This window comes from Moschus berezovskii, chromosome 2, assembly GCF_049115385.1.
Source record: "Moschus berezovskii isolate FMDL1 chromosome 2, NW_MosBer_1.0, whole genome shotgun sequence".
Lineage (NCBI taxonomy): Eukaryota > Metazoa > Chordata > Mammalia > Artiodactyla > Moschidae > Moschus > Moschus berezovskii.
This window is the reverse complement of record NC_142461.1, coordinates 135,063,094-135,082,228: the sequence shown is the minus strand read 5'-3', so window position 1 is coordinate 135,082,228 and position 19,135 is coordinate 135,063,094. Positions and strand designations below refer to the sequence as shown.

General features: G+C 58.4%; 1 protein-coding gene across 1 annotated transcript in view; it reads right to left on the bottom strand.

Moving 5' to 3' along the window:
- Positions 1–554: 554 nt before the first annotated feature.
- MYO7B (myosin VIIB) overlaps positions 555–19,135 on the bottom strand; it is an 80,090-nt gene continuing 61,509 nt past the window's right edge. Inside the window, exons 28-47 of the mRNA XM_055397711.2 lie at positions 18,637–18,810; positions 17,783–18,010; positions 16,216–16,383; positions 10,815–10,932; positions 10,602–10,728; positions 9,106–9,272; positions 7,990–8,171; positions 6,935–7,065; positions 6,498–6,655; positions 6,144–6,297; positions 5,565–5,720; positions 4,851–4,956; positions 3,771–3,884; positions 3,506–3,593; positions 2,866–2,972; positions 2,193–2,378; positions 1,887–2,003; positions 1,623–1,706; positions 1,330–1,449; positions 555–917 (exon numbers count right to left, since the gene is read on the bottom strand). Of these exons, the coding sequence (XP_055253686.2) occupies positions 816–917; positions 1,330–1,449; positions 1,623–1,706; positions 1,887–2,003; positions 2,193–2,378; positions 2,866–2,972; positions 3,506–3,593; positions 3,771–3,884; positions 4,851–4,956; positions 5,565–5,720; positions 6,144–6,297; positions 6,498–6,655; positions 6,935–7,065; positions 7,990–8,171; positions 9,106–9,272; positions 10,602–10,728; positions 10,815–10,932; positions 16,216–16,383; positions 17,783–18,010; positions 18,637–18,810 (2,787 nt within the window). The 3' untranslated portion in view covers positions 555–815. The remainder of the gene's footprint in view (positions 918–1,329; positions 1,450–1,622; positions 1,707–1,886; positions 2,004–2,192; positions 2,379–2,865; positions 2,973–3,505; positions 3,594–3,770; positions 3,885–4,850; positions 4,957–5,564; positions 5,721–6,143; positions 6,298–6,497; positions 6,656–6,934; positions 7,066–7,989; positions 8,172–9,105; positions 9,273–10,601; positions 10,729–10,814; positions 10,933–16,215; positions 16,384–17,782; positions 18,011–18,636; positions 18,811–19,135) is intronic.

Below are 19,135 nucleotides of genomic sequence, written 5' to 3'. Positions count from 1 at the left end.
CCCGGGGCCTGTGTGGTTTGTGGCATCAGGGTGGGCGCGCCGCCGCAGTGTGAGAAACACAGAGACCAGACTGGACAGGCGTCGCGGGGCCTGGAGACGAGGCCAGCAGAGACCCCCGGTCCTTGAGGGCTGGCCCCTGGGTGGAGTCGGGGGACGGGCCGGCAGGGGCAGTCCAGGGTGAGCCCAGGCTCCAAGGGCCTGCATGCAGGTCTGCCCTGTGTGTGGGCAGAGGGGCCCACAGCCACCTTCAGCAGACCCCCCCGACAGCCTCCCATGCCCAGTGTCCTGCTGGGGGAGGAGGAGAGGTGTGCCAAGGGGCCCATAGGCAGTCCCTTCCCAGTCTGAGAAGCAGGAAGGGAAGGAGGTGGAAAGAAAGGTGAGACACGAAGGAAGTCATCCTCTGAGGATGAAGCTGTCTTCCCTGCCCCTGGGGGGATCATAGTGCTTTTTGCTTTTTACAAAAGGAACTTTTCCTGTCCAGCACCTCCTGGATCTCCTGCCCATCTAACCCGCAACCCTCTTCTCTCACGGACACACACTCCCCAGTGCTCCATGAACTTTTATTGAACATTTCTAGGGGGTCCTTTCCGTCATCCACCCATCAGCTGGGAAGCCTACCACTCCTGGTGCTGCCCTGGGCTCCTGCCTTTGCACCTCATAGTCAGTGCCCAGGGGAGGGACCCACTGGGGTGCCAAAGGGTGGGAGGGGGTGTTCTGGGGAGAGGGCAGGCCTCGGGCCCAGAGGAGGGTCCTGGGTAAGCCCCAAGGGACCCCTGACTGGGGAGGGTGGCTGAGTGGGCCAGAGGACTCTGCTGCTATGGGTGGCTTGGGACTGAGCTGCGGGGGCCCCGCTGCTGGTTCACGGTGCTTATCAGCTGCTGCACGTACGAGGTCAGCAGGTCATCCATCTTGTAGCCCTGCGTTAGGGGAAGGTAAAGCACGGTTAGGCAGGGTGTGGACCGGGGCTCAGGGGGCCCAGCTTCTGCCTCAGTGACACCCAGGCAGACGTGGTGAAGAGAGAAGCAGGACTGTGTCTGGGCCCTGAGTACTCATCCTTCCTAGGACCACAGAGCCCCCTGCCAGGCCTTGATGCCTCTGAGTGACACGCCCAGCCCTCCCCGCACTGCACCTCCATTGAGTCCTTCACCGGCCCAGCCTGGCCTGTCCCTGCCAGGTGTGGGAGCCGGGCCCTCCCATGAGCAACTCACCCGGTGGTATCAGGGGGTCAGGCTGTGGGAAACCTAGTCTCCAGAGCCTCTGGGTGCTTTGCGTCTGGGCTGGGAAAAGGGACCTGGGGCCCCTGGAAGGTCCCCCAGGCCTGGAGCTCACCAGAGAGGTCTCACACAGCAGGCGGCTGCCCCGGCCCAGGCCCCCCAGCACCATGTGGAAGTAGGTGCTGCCGCTGCTCCAGCTGGCAATCTTGGTGAAGGGGTAGGTGGTGAGCAGGTCCTGCGGCCACAGCAGGCGGGTGGGTCAGAGCCAGTCAAAGCCCAGGAGGCCTGAGGGGCCACGGGGCTGAGCTTCTGCCTGGAATCCTCCAGAGCCCAGGACCAATGTGTAGGAGGATGGGCACCCAGCCCCCCTGCACGGGGCCCCCCGGCCCTGCCAGGGCCCTCTACTACCTTGGTCTTGGGGTGGATGAGCAGGACCCCGTGCCGGTTGATGGCGATGAGGATGATGTCCGGGTGGGAGGGCTCCGAGGTTTGCTGCGTAGGGAGGGCGTCACAGGGATCACAGCCCCTCCCTGAGTCACGCGTGCATACATGCCCTCCCGGACCTGGCCGTGGCCCTGCCTGTGGCCTGTCTGCAGGAGATGCTCAGACTGCCGGGGCCGGAGCTGTGTGGGGCCTGCTTGGCCAGGACAGCGGGTCTGGGGTGCCACCTACCTTCACCTCGAAGAAGGCAGAGCCGAAGGTGGGCCACCGGCAGATCCACTTCAGGAAGGCCACCTTGGCCTCCTCCACCGTCTTGTCCTTGTGCTTGTTGCAGGCCAGGAGGATGTTCTAGGGGAAGCCAGGGCCAGGGAGGTCTCAGTGGAGACCACAGCCTGGCTGGGCCACCACATGAGGCCCTGCGGCTCCGGCCAGAACAACGGCTGCTGTCTGAGGCCGTGGGAGGCAGACCCACTCCACCCTCCCACAGCCACATGTGGGCAGCGGCCAAGGGCCCCCTCCCCAGCCCCCAACCAGGACCTTCTTCCATTCCTCCAAAGACATTAGGCGCGTGAGGCTCTCGGGCACGAGTTCCCGCAGGATCTTGGGGATGCTGGCTAGCTGGGGCTGCTCATCACCAAGCCTGGCCTTGTAGATTAGGCCGGCCAGGTGGATGGCATCCTCCCTGGAACACTTGTGGAATCCACGCAGGTACTTGGGCAGCTCCTGGGTGAAGGAAAAGCTGGACTTTAGGCCCCTGCCACCCCAGCTTTGCGCTCAAGTGGTATATTAGAATCCAGGAAGAATCTAGGAATCTAGAAGAATCTAACCCAGTAGAATCTAGGAAACGGAGGCTGCAGAGAGATAAGAGCCTCAGGGTTAGGTTTCCAGTGGAGGGAAGAAGACTGCGTGGGTAGGGCTCCCCAGCACCTCGCTGCAGAGCCGGGCCTGCTCTACCCCTTCAGGGCAAGGCCTAGCTCTTCCCAGGCTCGGGACCCTCTGGGCCCTCCCCTCCCCGATAGGCATGTTGCAGGTGAGGGTACAGCCACGGTCTGCAGCTGCCACTGCCCCAAGGCACTGCTCTCCATCTGCTCCTGGCTCCAGAACCCTGACCGCCCACGAGGCCCCGGGCAGGAGGTGGGTGGCCCACTCTGAGGGCAGGTGTGGCTGAGTGAGAGTGGCCCCAGCACCCCCAGGAGGGGCAGCCTGGTACCTGGTGGTAATGAAGGATGGTGTCTGCCTTCACATCTTTCCCAGGGGCCACGTTGAGCCACAGTTTCCGCATGAAATACACCTGATAGGGGATTGTCACAGGGGCCCCTGGGCAGGGGCAGCAGTGAGCACAGAGCCTGTGCCTGGCCAGGCAGGCTCTGAGGCCTTATACCCGCTACTGCACCCTGCCACTTGGCCCTCCCACATCGCTTCTGTGTCTGCTGCCATGACCCCTTTGGAAGGCCTCCATGCCTCCTTCTCCCTGGCCCCCAACCCTCCTCAGCCTTCAGATGAATGGGCGCTCCTGGGTCTCCCTGTGGGGTCAGACTCCCTTCTGCCCCTGTGTACCCTTCATCACCCCAAAGTCTGGCTGTGTGTTCCAGGCCTGCCCCATGCCCAGCCCCTGCCCGAGCTGGTAGAGTGCTCAGGGCAGGGCCTCACTGCCTGGCCCCAGGCCTGGCCATGCCCATGAGCCAGGGGACCTGAGGAGCATGGAGGAATGAACGGGCATGGGCCAGGCGGGAGGGCCCAGGGCAGCTGTCTGACCCTGGCCCAGGAGGCAGACAAGCCCTGCTCCACCTCACATCCCAGCAGCACCCTCCTTTGTGGCCCCAGCCTGGCTCCCAGAGCCTTCTGCTCACCTTCCTTCTGGGGCTTGTTCTTCTTTACCCAGTCAGACATGTGCCTCAAGGAGTCAAAGAAGAAGTCTCCCTCCTTCTGGCTGATGACCTGGGCAGGTGGAGAGGAGGGAGCAGACAGCCAGGAGGCCAGGTGTCACACTGGGGCTCCGTGGCCCCTCTCACCTGTGTGCCTGTGTACCTCGGCGGGGCTGGCCCAGTGCAGGTGGGAGACCCCCACCCGCCTTAACCACCTTCCCTCCTGCCCCCTGGCCTGTGGGCCACTCACCTTGTCTGCGATCTTGATGAAAAGGCTGCAGCCCTCCCAGGAGGCAAGCTGCAGCCGGGCGGCGATGCTGTCACATGCGTCCCGCACCCGGGTATTGGCACCCACCTCCAGCATCTGGGCAGAGAGGCAGACCGTGACCACCTCTGAATAACCCTCTGAACCCTGCTGGCTAAGGCTGGGCATGCCCTGTCCTGAGAAGGGTGAGACTGACCCTCTAGAAACCTGGCCAGATGTGCACACTGTTTTGTCACAGGGCTCACTGTCTCAGGGTACCCAAGAGGCCTGGCATTTTCAACTTGCTCTGAGAGCCTGCAGCCAGACTGGAACTTCCCGTCACGGGCTCTGCCATCTCCAGGCCACAGTCCACTTGGGGAGGGCCATGAGGTCATCACCCCCACTTCCCCTCCCTCCACTGCTGCCATTTAGCCCAGGGTCTCCCACTGGAGGAAGGGATGGCAACCCACACCAGCATTCTTGCCTGGAGAATCCTTTGGACAGAGGAGCCTGGTGGGCTACAGTCCATGGGGTCGCACAGGGTCAGACACGACTGAGCGACTTACCTCGCACACATGCACTTCCCCCTCGCACCTGTCTCTTCCACTGGCCCCAACAGCCAACTGGGCTTCATCCATAGGCACCTCATGGGCTCCCTGCTCACTGTGGCCCCAGGGCTGGGTGGAAGCCCCAAGGGGCCTCTAGGCCCTGGAAGTCAGCCTTGTTGCCCAGCCTCCTGGCCTCCTCAATCCTGTGCATGGCCTGGAAGGGCCCCCCATGCCTTTGGGACATCCTAACTCCCCACCATACTACAAGCTCCCCAGGGCCAGTAGTCCCCTGCATGACCCGGAGCTCCTGAGGGAGCCCAGCCCTCAGTTCATGCTGGTGGGGGCCGGTGAGAGTGGAGTGGAGTAGTATTTTCACAGAAGAGGGGCAAGGAGAGCACGAAGGGGAGGCAGTCCATTCGAACTCACACAGCTGTGTCTGTAGGCGTCTCCCAGCTCTCCTAGAGTGACCCCAGCGGGGAAGTCCCTTGCTCTGGCTGTGAGCCCCTGGTGGTGTTGGGGGCGGGGAGGGGAGGCTCACCTCACTTGTGTCGTTGGGCAAGTAGATCTTGTGGCAGACGCGGGAGACGTTCTGCTCCGCGGCCTCCACCTCCACCTGGTGCGGCGGCTGCTTCCGGGGCCCTGTCCTGGAGCCAAGTGCATGCTGCACGGGCCACCCACCACCCCCACCTAGGCCCGGCCCCAGCACCAGCCTCTAAGCTCAGCTATGTGCCACGCACAGAACAGAAGCTAACCCCGGAGACGTGCACAGTGGTGCCCAGGTCAGTGCGGGGAGCTGCCCTGCGGAGGTGCTGAGCAATGGCCCACAGGAGGCGGCAGACGCCAGCCTGGCCTCATCTCCCAGGAACCCCGAGGTTTGAGGGCACGTGTGGGGAGAGGACCAGGCTGGCCAGGGCGCCAGCAGGCAGGGCGGGTCGTGTTCTTATCTTCACATAGCCGGGCATCAGGTATGGGCCTCTTCATGCCCCGGCCGGCCACTCACGGCCAGAAACTCCACCACCCCCCCAGCCTCCCTGCAGCCCCCCGGGGCCTCACTCCGTGTCTTCCTCCCTGGGGGCTGGGACTGAGTCCTAGCTCCCCAGACTGACACCACTTCAGAGAGGAAGCTGAGTTTGACTCCTCTGGCAGGTGTCCCCACTGGAACATGATCCTGGGAGACTGGCAACCCACCTCGCCCCCCGCCCGGCACTCCCAGACCAACGTTCCGGGGGCACCTAGGAGTTGGCAGGCTCACCTCAGGACCCTCTGGATGCGGCGGCTGCAGTCGGGGGCCAGCACCTTCCTTCTCCGCGTGTCTATGAACTTCTGGGCGTGCGGCAGCAGCGCCTTGCCGGGTGGGAAGAGGCCGGTGCACAGCCATAGCAGCTGCCAGCCCCGCTCCTCGCTGTACCTGTGGACGGCAGCACAGCTCAGCCCAGGAGGGGCCCCTCCTGGAGGCCTGGCCCGCCAGCACTGCAGGGAGATGGGGCTCTTTCTAGGATTATCATGTGAGCAGAGGCCTGCCTGAGGCCCTGGGCAAGGAGGCCACTGCCCTGCTGCCAATGCCACCAGAGCTTTCCCGCTCACAAGAAGGGGAGGGAGTGCTATCGTGACCATTTTGTGAAGGAGAGCACTAAGGTTCAAAGAGTCCAGGTGACAAAGGATACAGGGTGGGAGAGGCACGGCCCAGGGCGAGAAGTCCCAACAACCCCCGCCCAATGTTACAGCAAAGGCTGCCTTTACGAGGTGGGGGCCGGAGGAAGGACCAAGGGGGCCCCGGGCACAGCATCCCTGTGCCCACTGTGCCCTCCATCCGTCCCCGGTGCCCACAGACCTCTTGGTGTTGTGCGTCAGCTGCTTCAGGATCTGGCAATAAACCTCGTCCTGCAGGACGGCCTCCTGGAGGGCCGATGAGAAGATCTGGTCGGTGAGCTCCAGGGAGGTCCAGGCCTGCCGAGAGGGGTAGTCACCCATGTACCTGAGGATGGGTGTGGCTGTCAAGGAGAAGCGTCCGTCACTGCCGATCCTGAGTCTGGCCCGGAGCTGATCCCTACCTCACCCCGGGGCACCTCACTGTCTCCGGAGCAGCCCCCTGCCCTGAGAGGCCTGGCTCTCGGGTGGACTGGCTGTGGGGCCCATGCCCACAGGCTTGGCGTGGGGCTGGGGCAGGCCGGCCGGGAAAGGATATCGATGAAGATCTGACAGGCGGCATCCCGCAGCTCAGTGTTGGCGTGGACGCGCCGGAGCAGCGGCTGCCGCAGGGGCTCAGCTGAGTGGGCCCACAGCTGCCCCCGGGTTCGGGCCAGGGGCAGCATGGCTCTGCTGACGGTCTCCTTCTCTGGGACCCTGTTGGGGATGGGGGCCAGGGTCAGGGTGTGCGCTGCTCCTTGGGCCATGCACACACAGTGCAGAGAGAGCCCAGGGTTGCAGGGTGGGGTGCCACAGGGATGCCGTCTGCGCCCACAGCACGCCGCTAAGAAACAGGTTGGTCATGTCAGGGTCAGAGGGTCCCTTCCCTGCCCAGGGAGCCCAGGTGGGCACTGCATCCGCTTTCATGGACCTGAGTCCCCAGGGAGCACAGAAGGGCTGGTCAGGGTGGGGCCCAGGATGGAGCAGGGTGGGCACCTAAAAAATTCATAGGAGAATTCCTCCAGGGTGTGCAGGCTCTCCTCGGGCTGCTCCTCGGGGGGAGCCTCTGTGGGCCTCCCCTCCTGGGCTGCCAGCTTCCGCTTCTCCGGTGACATGGCCAGCAAGCTCTGGGGGTGGGGTGGGGCACAGGTATGGGTGTCCAGAAGGCCCCTCCCACAGGCTCCCCCCGGCCAGGTGTCCTCAGAGACTTGAGAGGGGTCGGGCCACAGGACTGGACAGGCCTGGACCTACCCCTCCTGTGTCACCTGCTCTAGAACCCAGGCCAGTGACTCAATGTTTCTGAACCTGTTTCCTTTTTCTTCAGAGGGTGCTCAGGCCCACCAGGCTCCCCTCTGCTGGGCCCTTCTCTTCAGGAGTATCTCTCACCCTGGCCCTGCTGGCCTGGCCCCCCACCCCCTTCAGGCCTTGTCACTGAAGTGTCTGTCCCTCAGGGAAACCCTCCTGGACAGGGTGAGCCCCACCCTAGAATTTGCTCCTGTAACAACCAGTGCTGCTTCTCAGTGGCACTTTGCACACTTGCCATCAAGTCATCATTCGTCCAAGTGCTCCTTGAGGGTGGAGATGCTATGGTGTTTGATACTGTATTGTGGTACAGGGCACATAGTTGGCACTCAATGCATGCATTTGGGAGGCCTGTCTGTCCTGTCTCCCTGGCGGGGGGGCTCTGGTCTTGGGGATTAGGGTGGAGTGGTTGTCAGGGGTAGGGAGACTTGAGCCCCCTTGGGTCAGGGTTTTTAAATGACATTGAGGCAAGATGGGTTTACCCCCAGAACGCTCCCTGGTGGGAGGGATGAAAGGATGCACACTGATTGAGCACCTGCTGAGTGCCAGGTGACGCCCCAGCCACTCACTGCACAAGCACTTCCCGCCTCTCCCAGAGGGCTGGCGGGGCTGGCAGGGCTGACATGATGCCCAGGCTTTCTGGGGGGTGGGGCCCAGGCACCTGACCTAGGACCCCAGGCCTGGCATCTCAGCCTCTTCCCCAGGTGCCCAGGGGTGCCCGGCTGAGGGCAGGTGAGCATGTGAGTTACCAGCAGCTGTGCTGAGGGCTTGGTGACTGTCGGGATGGCATAGAGGCAGGAGGTAGGCACCAGTCCCGTCTTCTCGGTCCGGTCATTCTGGGCCAGGGTCCAGTTCTCAGAGGCCAGCAGGCCCTGCTTCTTTGTCAGGATCAGCAAGTCCCCCTTCTTGAAGGGCAGGAGGGTGGAATCCTCTACGGTCACACGGACACACACACGAGGCAGAGAAGACAGTTTCCCCAGGGTTCAGGGGAGGCCAGAGGCCCTGCTGGTGCCCTGTGGGCGGCCCCCCTGACAGGCGAGGGGACAGGGACACAGCAGGGGGCCCACGGCTGCCCCGAGCTGAGGCACTCGGGGGGCCTGGACAGACAGCCGGGCAGGCAGAAGCTGGGGAGACCTGCTCTGAGGCCTGACCAGGAAGTGGCCAGGGAGCCGCGAGGCAGATGGACCAAGGGGACAGAGGACCGGCAGGCTGTCACCACGCCTGCCCAGGAGCTAGGTGACCTGTCTGAGGCTGTCTCCTCAGCTGTAAAATGGAGGCCACCCCTCCCTCCTGGGGCAGTTGTGAGGACGGGATGGGCCATGGGGACAAAGCTGCTGCTGCTGTTTCCAGCGCAGCTAAGACCCTGTGCACAGCCCTCCCCTGCTCCCCTACTTTCTGAAGCCTGATTTCCAGCTGTGCTGAGGGAAGCTGTGGCTGTCAACTAGACCACCAGGGCTCACCCCGCCTCCACCCCCACCCTCAAGCTATGCGGCCCTGGATAAGCTGCGTTCCTTCTCTGAGCCACCAGTCCTTGTCTGCAACACTGAATAACAGGGTGGCTGTGGGGATGATGTGCACTGCATGGGCTGGTGACCTGGCTGGCTCTCCCTTTCCTTCCAGAAGAAGGACATCCCTCAGTGCCCTTCATTTTGGAGGGGTTGAGACCCCTCCTGAACTCCCTTATCTTACAGAAGGGAGGGCCTTGCCCACGGATGACCCTGAACACTTTGTGGCCTCTCTCCCTCTCTCTGTTCGAGTCCCTGCCCTCTGCCTGCTTCATGACCACCAGGACCTGGCACAAGCAAGCCGCCCTCCCACCGGCCACATGAGCGGCCCCTCACCGGGCTCCCTCCCTGGTTGGGCACCTGTGGCCTTCCTGTCTTGCAGGGCCATGGCGAACACGGACCTCTCCTTCAAGCCCTCCAGAAACATGGCCACCAGCTCGGCAATGGCCACGCTGCTGGGGGACCGGAACTCATACTCCTCTTCGTGCAGTGTGGACAGCATCAGCTTCTGCCCACCCCGGGCCTCCCTGAGGGGGAAAGGGGGCAATGTGACCAGAGGCCACACCTTCCCCCTGGGTCAGCCCCTCAACAGCCTCAGAGGGGTGACCTGCCCAAGTTACAGAGTCTGGAGTGCCAACAATCACACCATGAAGCCCTCTTACAGATGAGGAAACTGCAGTGTGTCGGAAGTCATACAGGGCCTGGGGCTGAGCACGGATCTGCCCTAGCCCCGGACTCTCTGTATGCATGGGCAGATGAGTTGGAGCTTAGGGTCCTGTTCTATGGGCTTCAAAGGCAGTGGGGTGCCAAGCCTGTCTGTGGAGTCAGCTCTAGGCAGGCAAGGCGGTGGCTGGTGTGCAGGGCCACCATGGGGCCACTGCAAAGAAAGTTGGTGCTGAGATAGAGCATCAGCCTGGGTGAGTTTGGGTGAGCTACCCAGCCTCTGTGGGCTTCCCTGGTAGCTCAGCTGGTAAAGAATCCACCAGCAATGCAGGAGACCCTGGTTTGATTCCTGGGTTGGGAATATCCCCTGGAGGAGGGCATGGCCACCCACTCCAGTATTCTTGCCTGGGGAATCCCATGGACACAGGAGCCTGGCGGGCTACAGTCCATGGGGTCACAAAGAGCCGAACAGGACTGAGTGACTAAGCACCTGCCCTCTGCATGCCTATGTTTATTCTGCAGAGTGTGGGGGCAATGGCGGGACTTACAGGACTAGAAGAGAGCACCCAGCACAGTAAGTGGTGCCAGCAAGTGCCCTGGACTAGAAGAGAGCACCCAGCACAGTAAGTGGTGCCAGCAAGTGCCCTGCACACACTGGGAATGACCATAATGGTCATGCCACAGTAGGGTGTGTTTTAACCAAGGAAGGGCTCTGGCAGGGCACAGACAGGCCTTCCAGAAGGGCATGGAGGCCTTCTCAGTAGATGAGAGCCAGGGGCGGGGTGTCTGGGGCATGCCTGGCATGCAAGGTGGTCCTGTACACACAGGCCTGTCCCTCGCTCCCTCTCCCAGACTACTGGCACCTGCACTGAGCAGCGCCCACCAGCAAGAAGAGAAGGAACCTATAAGTGAATGTTCGCCCCGAAGGCTGCAAGCTTATGTGCCTCTTTCCAGCGGAGCTGGGCTCTAAAGGAAGCTTGAGAGGGCAATTGGTGGTATACGGACACATTGCTGACCGCAGGACAGTGGAGGGCGGGGCCTGAGCCAATGGCCATCATGCCACACGTATGATGCAGTGTGAGCCAGTTGGGCCCCCAGGAACAGTGTGCCCCCCGTCTCCCTGTCTCTCCTGGAGCCCCAAGGACTGAGGTTGTGGGGAGAGGCAGGTTTGGGGCTTCCCTCGGAGCACCCACCTGTTGGTGATCAGACTCATGACCTCGATGAAAGAGAGTTCTAGGAGCACCTTCTCCTTCTGGTCCAGGAAGTACAGCCCCTTCCAGTTAACAGCCAAGATCAGCTGAGTCTTGGGCAGTCGGGGGCCTGGAAGAAGGAGAGAAGGGTGTGAAGCGGGGGCTGGTCCAGGGTGGGGGCCCACTGGCACCCTCTTACACATGAGACACCATTACCTGAGAGTGTGGTGACTTCAAAGAGCCGGGAGAAGAGCAGCGGCCACTTCAAGCAGGCAGTGTCCACCACCTGCTCCTGCACAGTCAGTGGCCTGGTCCGCTTCTGGGTGTAGGGTGCCTGCACGGAGGTTGCGGCGATGAGTCACCTCCATCACCTACCCCCCAGCTGACTCCTCACCCAGTGCCCAGGAGCTCATTTGCTGGGCCATTCTTTGAAGTCGCTGCCTAAAGCCAGGCCGGTGTCACTGAGAGTCAGGTGAGGGACTCTGGTGGGCTGGGGAGGGCCCATCACTGGTGGTTCTGACCCCCGCTTTAGATCAGAGCTCCCGAGGGCTGGAGGGCTGGGCTGCTGCCCGCTGCCTGAGCCTGCACGACGATGAGGGGCATGTGTGGGTGTCTGCGGCCCCTGCCTCCTGGGCCTACATGTCACTCCGTGCTCCAGGCCCGTGTTGGTGTCTGTGTGTGTGTTGGTGGGGCTCCGCTCGGCCTCTCTTCTCACATCTGGGAGGCGTCTCTCAGGGACCTTCACCTCAACGCCCCTCCCCAGTGCTGCCTCACCTTCCCCCCTCCCCCCTGGCTCTATCTGACCTTCACCCTTTCCTCTTCCCAACCCCACAGATCTTAACATTCACTGTGATATCGCGGCTGTGACATCCAACTGAGCTTTCCTGTCATGGTTTGTTGGATAAGATGTAGTTTCTCTTGTTCCTTCTGTAAAAGGTGGTTGGGTAACACTCACATACTGAATCAGGGGACAAACGGACACATCCTGAGATTTGGCGCTTTGCAACACATATCAAGGATTTTAGAACATTCATGCGTGCTCATTCACTTTAGTCGTGTCCGACTCTTTGCGACCCTACGGACTGTAGCCCACCAGGCTCCTCTGTCCATGCAATTCTCCAGGCAAGAATACTGAAGTGGGTTGCCATGCCCTTCTCCAGGGGATCTTCCCAACCTAGGGATTGAATCCATGTCTCTTATGTCTCTTGCACTGGCAGGCGGGTTCTTTACCACTGGCACCATCAGGGAAACCCAACATTTGTACACTCTGAAATCCCTTTTTGAGAAATTGATCTTGATGAAATAACCATCAAACATATAAAAGTTGTATCTACAAAGAGATTCACTTCATTGTTTTAACAGTGAATATGGGACATGACCTCAAAATTCACCAGTGAATGAATTGTAGCTCATGAATACAGTACTATTCAGCCCTTAAAAATAGATTGCTATTTAGTGACACAGAAATAAGGGCCCAAACTCTTAAGTGAAGTGAAGAGGCAGGTTGAAAGCTGTCTAATGATGATCCCAATTTTATTTTTTTAAAAGGTATGTTTCCTAACAATGAGAAAACAGAAAGAGAAAGTAAGGAAACAATCCCATTCACCATTGCAATGAAAATAATAAAATACTTAGGAATAAACTTACCTAAAGAAACAAAAGACCTATATATAGAAAACTATAAAACACTGATGAAAGAAATCAAAGAGGACACTAATAGATGGAGAAATATACCATGTTCATGGACTGGAGAATCAATATAGTGAAAATGAGTATACTACCCAATGCAATCTACAGATTCAATGCAATCCCTATCAAGCTACCAACAGTATTTTTCACAGAACTAGGAGAAGGCAATGGCAAGCCACTCCAGTACTCTTGCCTAGAAAATCCCATGGATGGAGGAGCCTGGTGGGCTGCAGTCCGTGGGGTCGCTGGGGGTCGGACGCGGCTGAGCGACTTCACTTTCACTTTTCACTGTCTACTTTCACACATTGGAGAAGGAAATGGCAACCCACTCCAGTGTTCTTGCCTGGAGAGTCCCAGGGACGGGGGAGCCTGGTGGGCTTCCGTCTATGGGGTCACACAGAGTCGGACACGACTGAAGTGACTTAGCAGTGCAGTAGCAGCAGAACAAATAACTTCAAAATCTGTATGGAAACACAAAAACCTCAAATAGCCAAAGCAGTCTTGAGAAAGAAGAATGGAACTGGAGGAATCAACCTGCCTGACTTCAGACTATACTACAAAGCTACAGTCATCAAGACAGTATGATACTGGCACAGAAATATAGATCAACAGAACAAAATATAAAGCCCAGAGATGAATCCACGTACCTACAGACACCTTATCTTTGACAAAGGAGGCAAGAATATTCAATGGAGAAAAGACAATCTCTTTAACAAGTGGTGCTGGGAAAACTGGTCAACCACCTGTAAAAGAATGAAACTAGGACACTTTCTAACACCACACACAAAAATAAACTCAAAATGGATTAAAGATCTAAATGTAAGACCAGGAACTATAAAACTTCTAGAGAAAAACACAGGCAGAACACTCTGACATAAATCACAGCAAGATCCTCTATGACCCACCTCCAAGAGTAATGGAAATAAAAGCAAAAATTAACAAATGGGACCTAATTAAACTCAAAAGCTTTTTCACAATGAAAGAAACTATAAGCAAGGTGAAAAGACAGGCTTCAGAATGGGAGAAAATAATAGCAAATGAAGCAACTGACAAAGAATTAATCTCAAAAATATATAAGCAGCTCATGCAGCTCAACATCAGAAAAATAAATGACCCAATTAAAAAATGGGCCAAAGAACTAAACAGACATTTCTCCAAAGAAGACATACAGATGGCTAACAAACACATGAAAAGATGCTCAACATCACTCATTATCAGAGAAATGCAAATCAAAACCACAATGAGATACCATTTCACGCCAGTCAGAATGGCTGCTATCCAAAAGTCTACAAGCAATAAATGCTGGAGAGGGTGTGGAGAAAAGGGAACCCTCTTACACTGCTGGTGGGAATGCAAACTAGTACAGCCACTATGGAGAACAGTGTGGAGATTCCTTAAAAAACTGGAAATAGAACTGCCATACGACCCAGCAATCCCACTGCTGGGCATACACACTGAGGAAACCAGAATTGAAAGAGACACATGTACCCCAATGTTCGTCGCAGCACTGTTTACAATAACTAGGACATGGAAGCAACTTAGATGTCTGTCAGCAGACAAATGGATAAGAAAGCTGTGGTACATATACACAATGGAATATTACTCAGCTATAAAAAGAATGCACTTGAATCAGTTCTAATGAGGTGGATGAAACTGGAGCCTACTATACAGAGTGAAGTAAACCAGAAAGAAAAACACCAATACAGTATATTAATGCACAAATATGGAATTTAGAAAGATGGTAACGATGACCCTGTATGTGAGACAGCAAAAGAGACACCGATGTAAAGAACAGACTGTTGGACTCTGTGGGAGAAGGCGAGGGTGGGATGATTTGAGAGAATAGCACTGAAACATGTATATTACCATATGTGAAATAGATCGCCAGTCCAGGTTTGATGCATGAAACAGGGCACTCAAAACTGGGGCACTGGGACAACCCAGAGGGATGGGATGGGGAGGGAGGTGGGAGTGGGGTTCAGGATGGGGTACAACCAAGTACACCCATGGTTGATTCATGTCAGTGCATGGCAAAAACCACCACAGTATTGTAAAGTAATTAGCCTCCAATTAAAATACACTAATTTTTTAAAGTGTGTTTCTTGCATTCCAAACACATGCACACGTTCATTGTGTGCATGTGAATAAAGCAGTCTAGAAGGACATGTACCGCAGTGTTAGGAGGGATGAGCTCTTTGATGTGATAACTATTGGTGATTTCCCCTTTCTCTTTGTGTTTGCCTTGTTTTCCGGTTTATTTGGTAATGTCCACATTTTAGTGTTTACTGGAAAAAAATCAGTGAAACTTCTGTTCCCTTTGGAAACAACAGTGGTGTAAATGTCCTAATTCTTTACTCGCACCCTATATCCCCTTTCCCAAGATGATGATGCCACTTCTTCCTCGGGTTCATTCGGGGTCATGTGCATCTCTTGTCTCCTCTGCCTCGTACTAGCCCTAAAAATCCATGGTCTCTCCCCTGTAAACACATCCACTCAGGCTGGGAAACAACAAAAATAATCCACAAGGTTTGCTTCCCCAAATTCCTGTTCAAGGATTGTCCCCAAGGGATGATAGCGACCGCCTTGGGGAACAAAGCTTCTGTGGTCAAGCTTGTGTGAGGAATATTAGGCAAAACAATTGGGCTTCTCTCTTGCAGGACTCCTCGGAGCCTTTCCTCAGGGCTGTGCACTGTGATTCCTGAAGAGCAGGACAAAGCAAGCTGCATTCCCCCACTGCAGATGCACACAGGACCCTTGTCTGCAAGCCGACTCTGAGCACCTCCTTTCCTGTGGCCAGATTGCAGACTGCATTGGTCATCCTCCCTGCCCTGCTCTGAACTCGGGCGACCCCTGCTATCTGAGCCATGCACCTGGGACTCATCTCCTGCAGCTAGGCTGTCAACCCCTGAAAAACCAGCACTGCACCACCTTTGAACTGCCCACTGCCTGTCCTGCTGTTTCTTGGCTCCCAGTGCCACAGGGTAATTGAAGCCGGGGAAGGCTTCCCTGGTGGCTCAGATGGTAGAGAATCTGCCTGCAAAGCGGGAGACCCGGCTTTGATCCCTGGGTCGGGAAGATCCCTTGGAGAAGAAAATGGCTACCCACTTCAGTATCACTGCCTGGAGAATTCCACGGACAGAGGAGTCTGGCGGGCTACAGTCCATAGGGTGTTAAAGAGTTGGGTAAAACTGCGTGACTAACACACACACAAGCATTAACCAAAGGGTTCTATCCCCCCTCTTCCACCCCCCTCACCCCACGCACAGCTCTCCTGCAGCAGCAGCTGCAGCACGGAGCCCACCAGCCCTTAGAGATGTCTTTGAGCCCTCAGGACACACTGCAGAGCAAAGCACCCTGTGAGGAAGGAGGCTCTGACAGAGGGGTTGTTTGGGACAACTCTGTGGGGAGGGGAAAAGAAGCAGGGGGCCAAGTTAGAAGGCTGTCTTCTTGGGGAAGAGGCTGTGAGCCTCCAGGAACCACCTTCACTTGGTGCAGGCTGACCAAGCAGGTGTAGAGGAGGGGCAGCCCTCCCTGCCGTCCAGGCCAGCACTGGGCACTCAGGGCCCAGCAAGGGGACAACAGTAAGGCCCAGGGCGGAACTGGGGCCAAGGTGAGGGTGTGCTCACGGTCAGCAGCTGAGGATGCCTTCTTGCACCCAAAAGCCAGGGCCCAGATTGATCCTGTAGTAGAGACCAGTGGAGGACTGAGCTGCCCAGACCAGCCAAGATGCCATCTTGTGAGGGGGGTGAACCTGAATGAGATCGTTTAAACCTGGAGACATAGAGCTATGCTGACTGGGAGGTTAGTCTCCATCCCCTCAGTGAGTAGGGACTCATAATGGGATCTCCAGCCCCTCTAAATACCAAGGGGCCCACCACCCCCAAAAAGAGCTGCATAGTCGGAGTCCACAGGCTCTGGGGAGGCTGACCTTGGCATAGGCGGTGGTGACCAGGCTGGCCCACTTCTCTGGGGTCTTGGTCCTGTACAGCTTGGAGGGGACACAGCTGGGCAGCAGCTCCTGGATGGCCTGGCTCCCGGCCGAGGCACCGAGCTGCACGTAGCAGTGCTGGGCCAGCAGCTCCACCAGCTCTTGCTCCTGCACAGCCCAGGGACGCACACGGGAGCCGGGGTGGGGTGTGCATGTGAGAGCCCACTCTCCCCCAGGAAGCCTTGCCCCTGCTGAGCTCTCATCCCCCACAGCAGAGGTGAGCAGCCACCTCTGTTAGGCAGGACCTGCCCCTCCCCCAACATGGGAGAGGCCCTGTGCGCCCTGACTAGGCCCCAAACGGGCTGCGCGCCTGCTGGCAGGCCGGAGTCTCCCAGCACCCCAGCCTGAGGGCAAGGCGGGTGTCCTGCATGCTCCTTGTTCAGCCCTCGTGAGCCAGTGAGTGTGCGGCATTGAGCTCTGGGGCCTGGGTGCAGCCCCAGCACTGCTGTCTGAGTGAGGTGAGTGCTGTTATTCAGTCACTGAGTCGTGTCCGACTCTTTGTGACCCTGTGGACTGCAGGACAGCAGGCTTCCCTGTCCTTCACTTGTGGACAAGGCCTTTACCCTGTCTCCCCAGTCCTCACTGGGCAAAGGTGACCCCCCTGGCCATTCCTGCAGAGCCTCTGCCAGGATTCATGTGGGCGGATCCTGTGTAAGTCACCAGCAAACCCGGCACACAGAAGGTTCCCTGCTCCAGGAGCCCCACAGGGACCAAGCTGCCCTCTTCTTTCCAAGGAGACAAACCCTGCCCAGCCATCTATTTGCCTGCCCTCTGACCCCACGCTCCCTTGCCCCCACCTCTTCCCGCCCACTGCCCTGCTCCAGGCAGGCCTCCGGGACTGCCACAGTTGCCTCCAGTCCCCAGCGCATCCTCTGGATTCAAGCCTGGGGAGGTCTGCAACCGCTGAAAGGCACAGCATTGCCCAAGGAGGTCAGGTGCATGAACTCCCCTACCTTGAGTCTCACAACCACACAGAAAGCTCTGGTGACTGCACCTTCCAGGAGAGAGCCAGAGGCTCAGAGAGGTGCCCTAACGTTCCAAGGCCACACTGCCAGGAAGAGGCACAGGTGAGACCCGAATTCAAGTGCTGGGACTCCAAGGCCGTGTTTCTGACCCCCAGGCCCTCCTGCCCATGAGCAGCTACTGTAGTGAGGCTCGGTGGGCCTGGGGCTGATGGGGGAGGGTGGGCTTTGCTGCCAGCGGCAGGTGCCTCAAACCCCAGAAGCTTGAGTGAACCTGTGGCTAAAGGAGGAGACGGAGGCTCCTGGGCAGGGACAGCTGCTCCCAGAGGGCTTCAGGGACCTGTACTTGCAGATACATCCCGGGCCCACCCCTCTCCCTCAGCCTCCTGCCCGCCATGATCCACATGGCCTCCCCAAGGATATGCCTGGTGCCCACAGCCCAGTTGCCCTTGCTCTGTCCCAAAGTCCCTGCCCTGGAACAGGGCCTTTCCCCAGGCTGTCTGAGAGGTGGGTCTTTGGGGCCCTGAGAGCTATGGTCCCCTCACCTTCTCGAAGGGGTACTCTCCAAACCAGACTCCATGGAGGACTTGGCGGTAAATGAGGTGGGTGCTGACCGGGTCCTCCTGGGAGTCATGCCACGGGGTGAAGAACTCCTTCCGGAAGTAGACGCGCCAGGGTGCCTGGCGCTCACTCTCGCCCCTCTCCCGGGCCAGTTGCTCACACTGGGCCAAGGCATCCATCACATGGTCACGCCCGCTGCCCAGCGACCAGAACTGAGACCAGAATCAGGGCAGCAGGGGTGAGCGACTGCTGCGTATCAGCCCCCCAGGGATACCTGCCTTTGCCATACCCATGTGGAGGTGTGGACATCAAGAGTACAGGAACCTTTCAGACTCCTCCCCATTGGGCATGGCCTGTCATTCACCCCTAGACACCCCTGAACTCGCCCCCTGCCAGCCCCTCTCACAGGAGGCTCATGCCCATGTGACTGGGTTAGAATGCCTTGATTCACTGGCATGTGTATATCTGGCTCTGAGCACGGGAATCAGGGCATCTGGGTGGGGCAACTATATGGGGTTCAGGATGGGGCATTGCTGGTGTGACCGCCACATGGATGCATGGGATTCTGAGCTCCCCAGCGTGGGGGGCTTGGCACAGGATGTAGGCACAGCAAGGGACCTTCCAGGTGTGTGTGTGTGATACTAGGCTGAGTGTATGAGAGCTGGGCCAGGGGTCAGGCTGCCTGGTTAGGAGGCACGTCTGTGAGCGGGAGTTTGTGTTCGCATCTGTGTTTGGCAGCTGGGAAGGTGGGTGGTGCCTAGGCGGGCAAGATACAAGGGTCGGTGCTGCCCTGCGTGTGTGAAGGAGGTGGGCGGTGGATGGGACCCCTGGCCAGTACCTTGTCGTACACGGCGACCTGCAGAGAAAAGCCCAGGTGGTCGCTGAGGCCCTGCTTGCGGGCGATGTGCAGGCAGACTTCCCGAGACGTTGAGGCTGAGTCCACCATGACCGTCAGGCTCTCTCCAGTCGCCAAGGTGATATGGATTGGGATGTGCTTCTTGGACTTGACAGCCTGGGGACAGACGCAGACTCAGGTCCTCTGCCCAGGAGGCCCTTCGGCTCCTGCCTGCGCCGGAGCTCCTGGAACTCTGCGATGGGAGGCCGGCCCACCAGCCCCTCTTTCCAACCCACTGCCCCGCGGGCGCATTCCCGTGGGTTCTGGGGGGCGGGGCCTTCTGAAGCCCCGCCCAGCTCGTCAAGGCGTTTACAAAGCCCTGGCCAACAGACGTGGCTGCTGAACGGAGGGACCCGCCAGGGCAAGGGGTGCTTAAGCACCGTGCCCCGTGGGGTGCAGCCTGTACTGGAAGGCCCCATTTTAACATGAGTTCCCTGAGCTT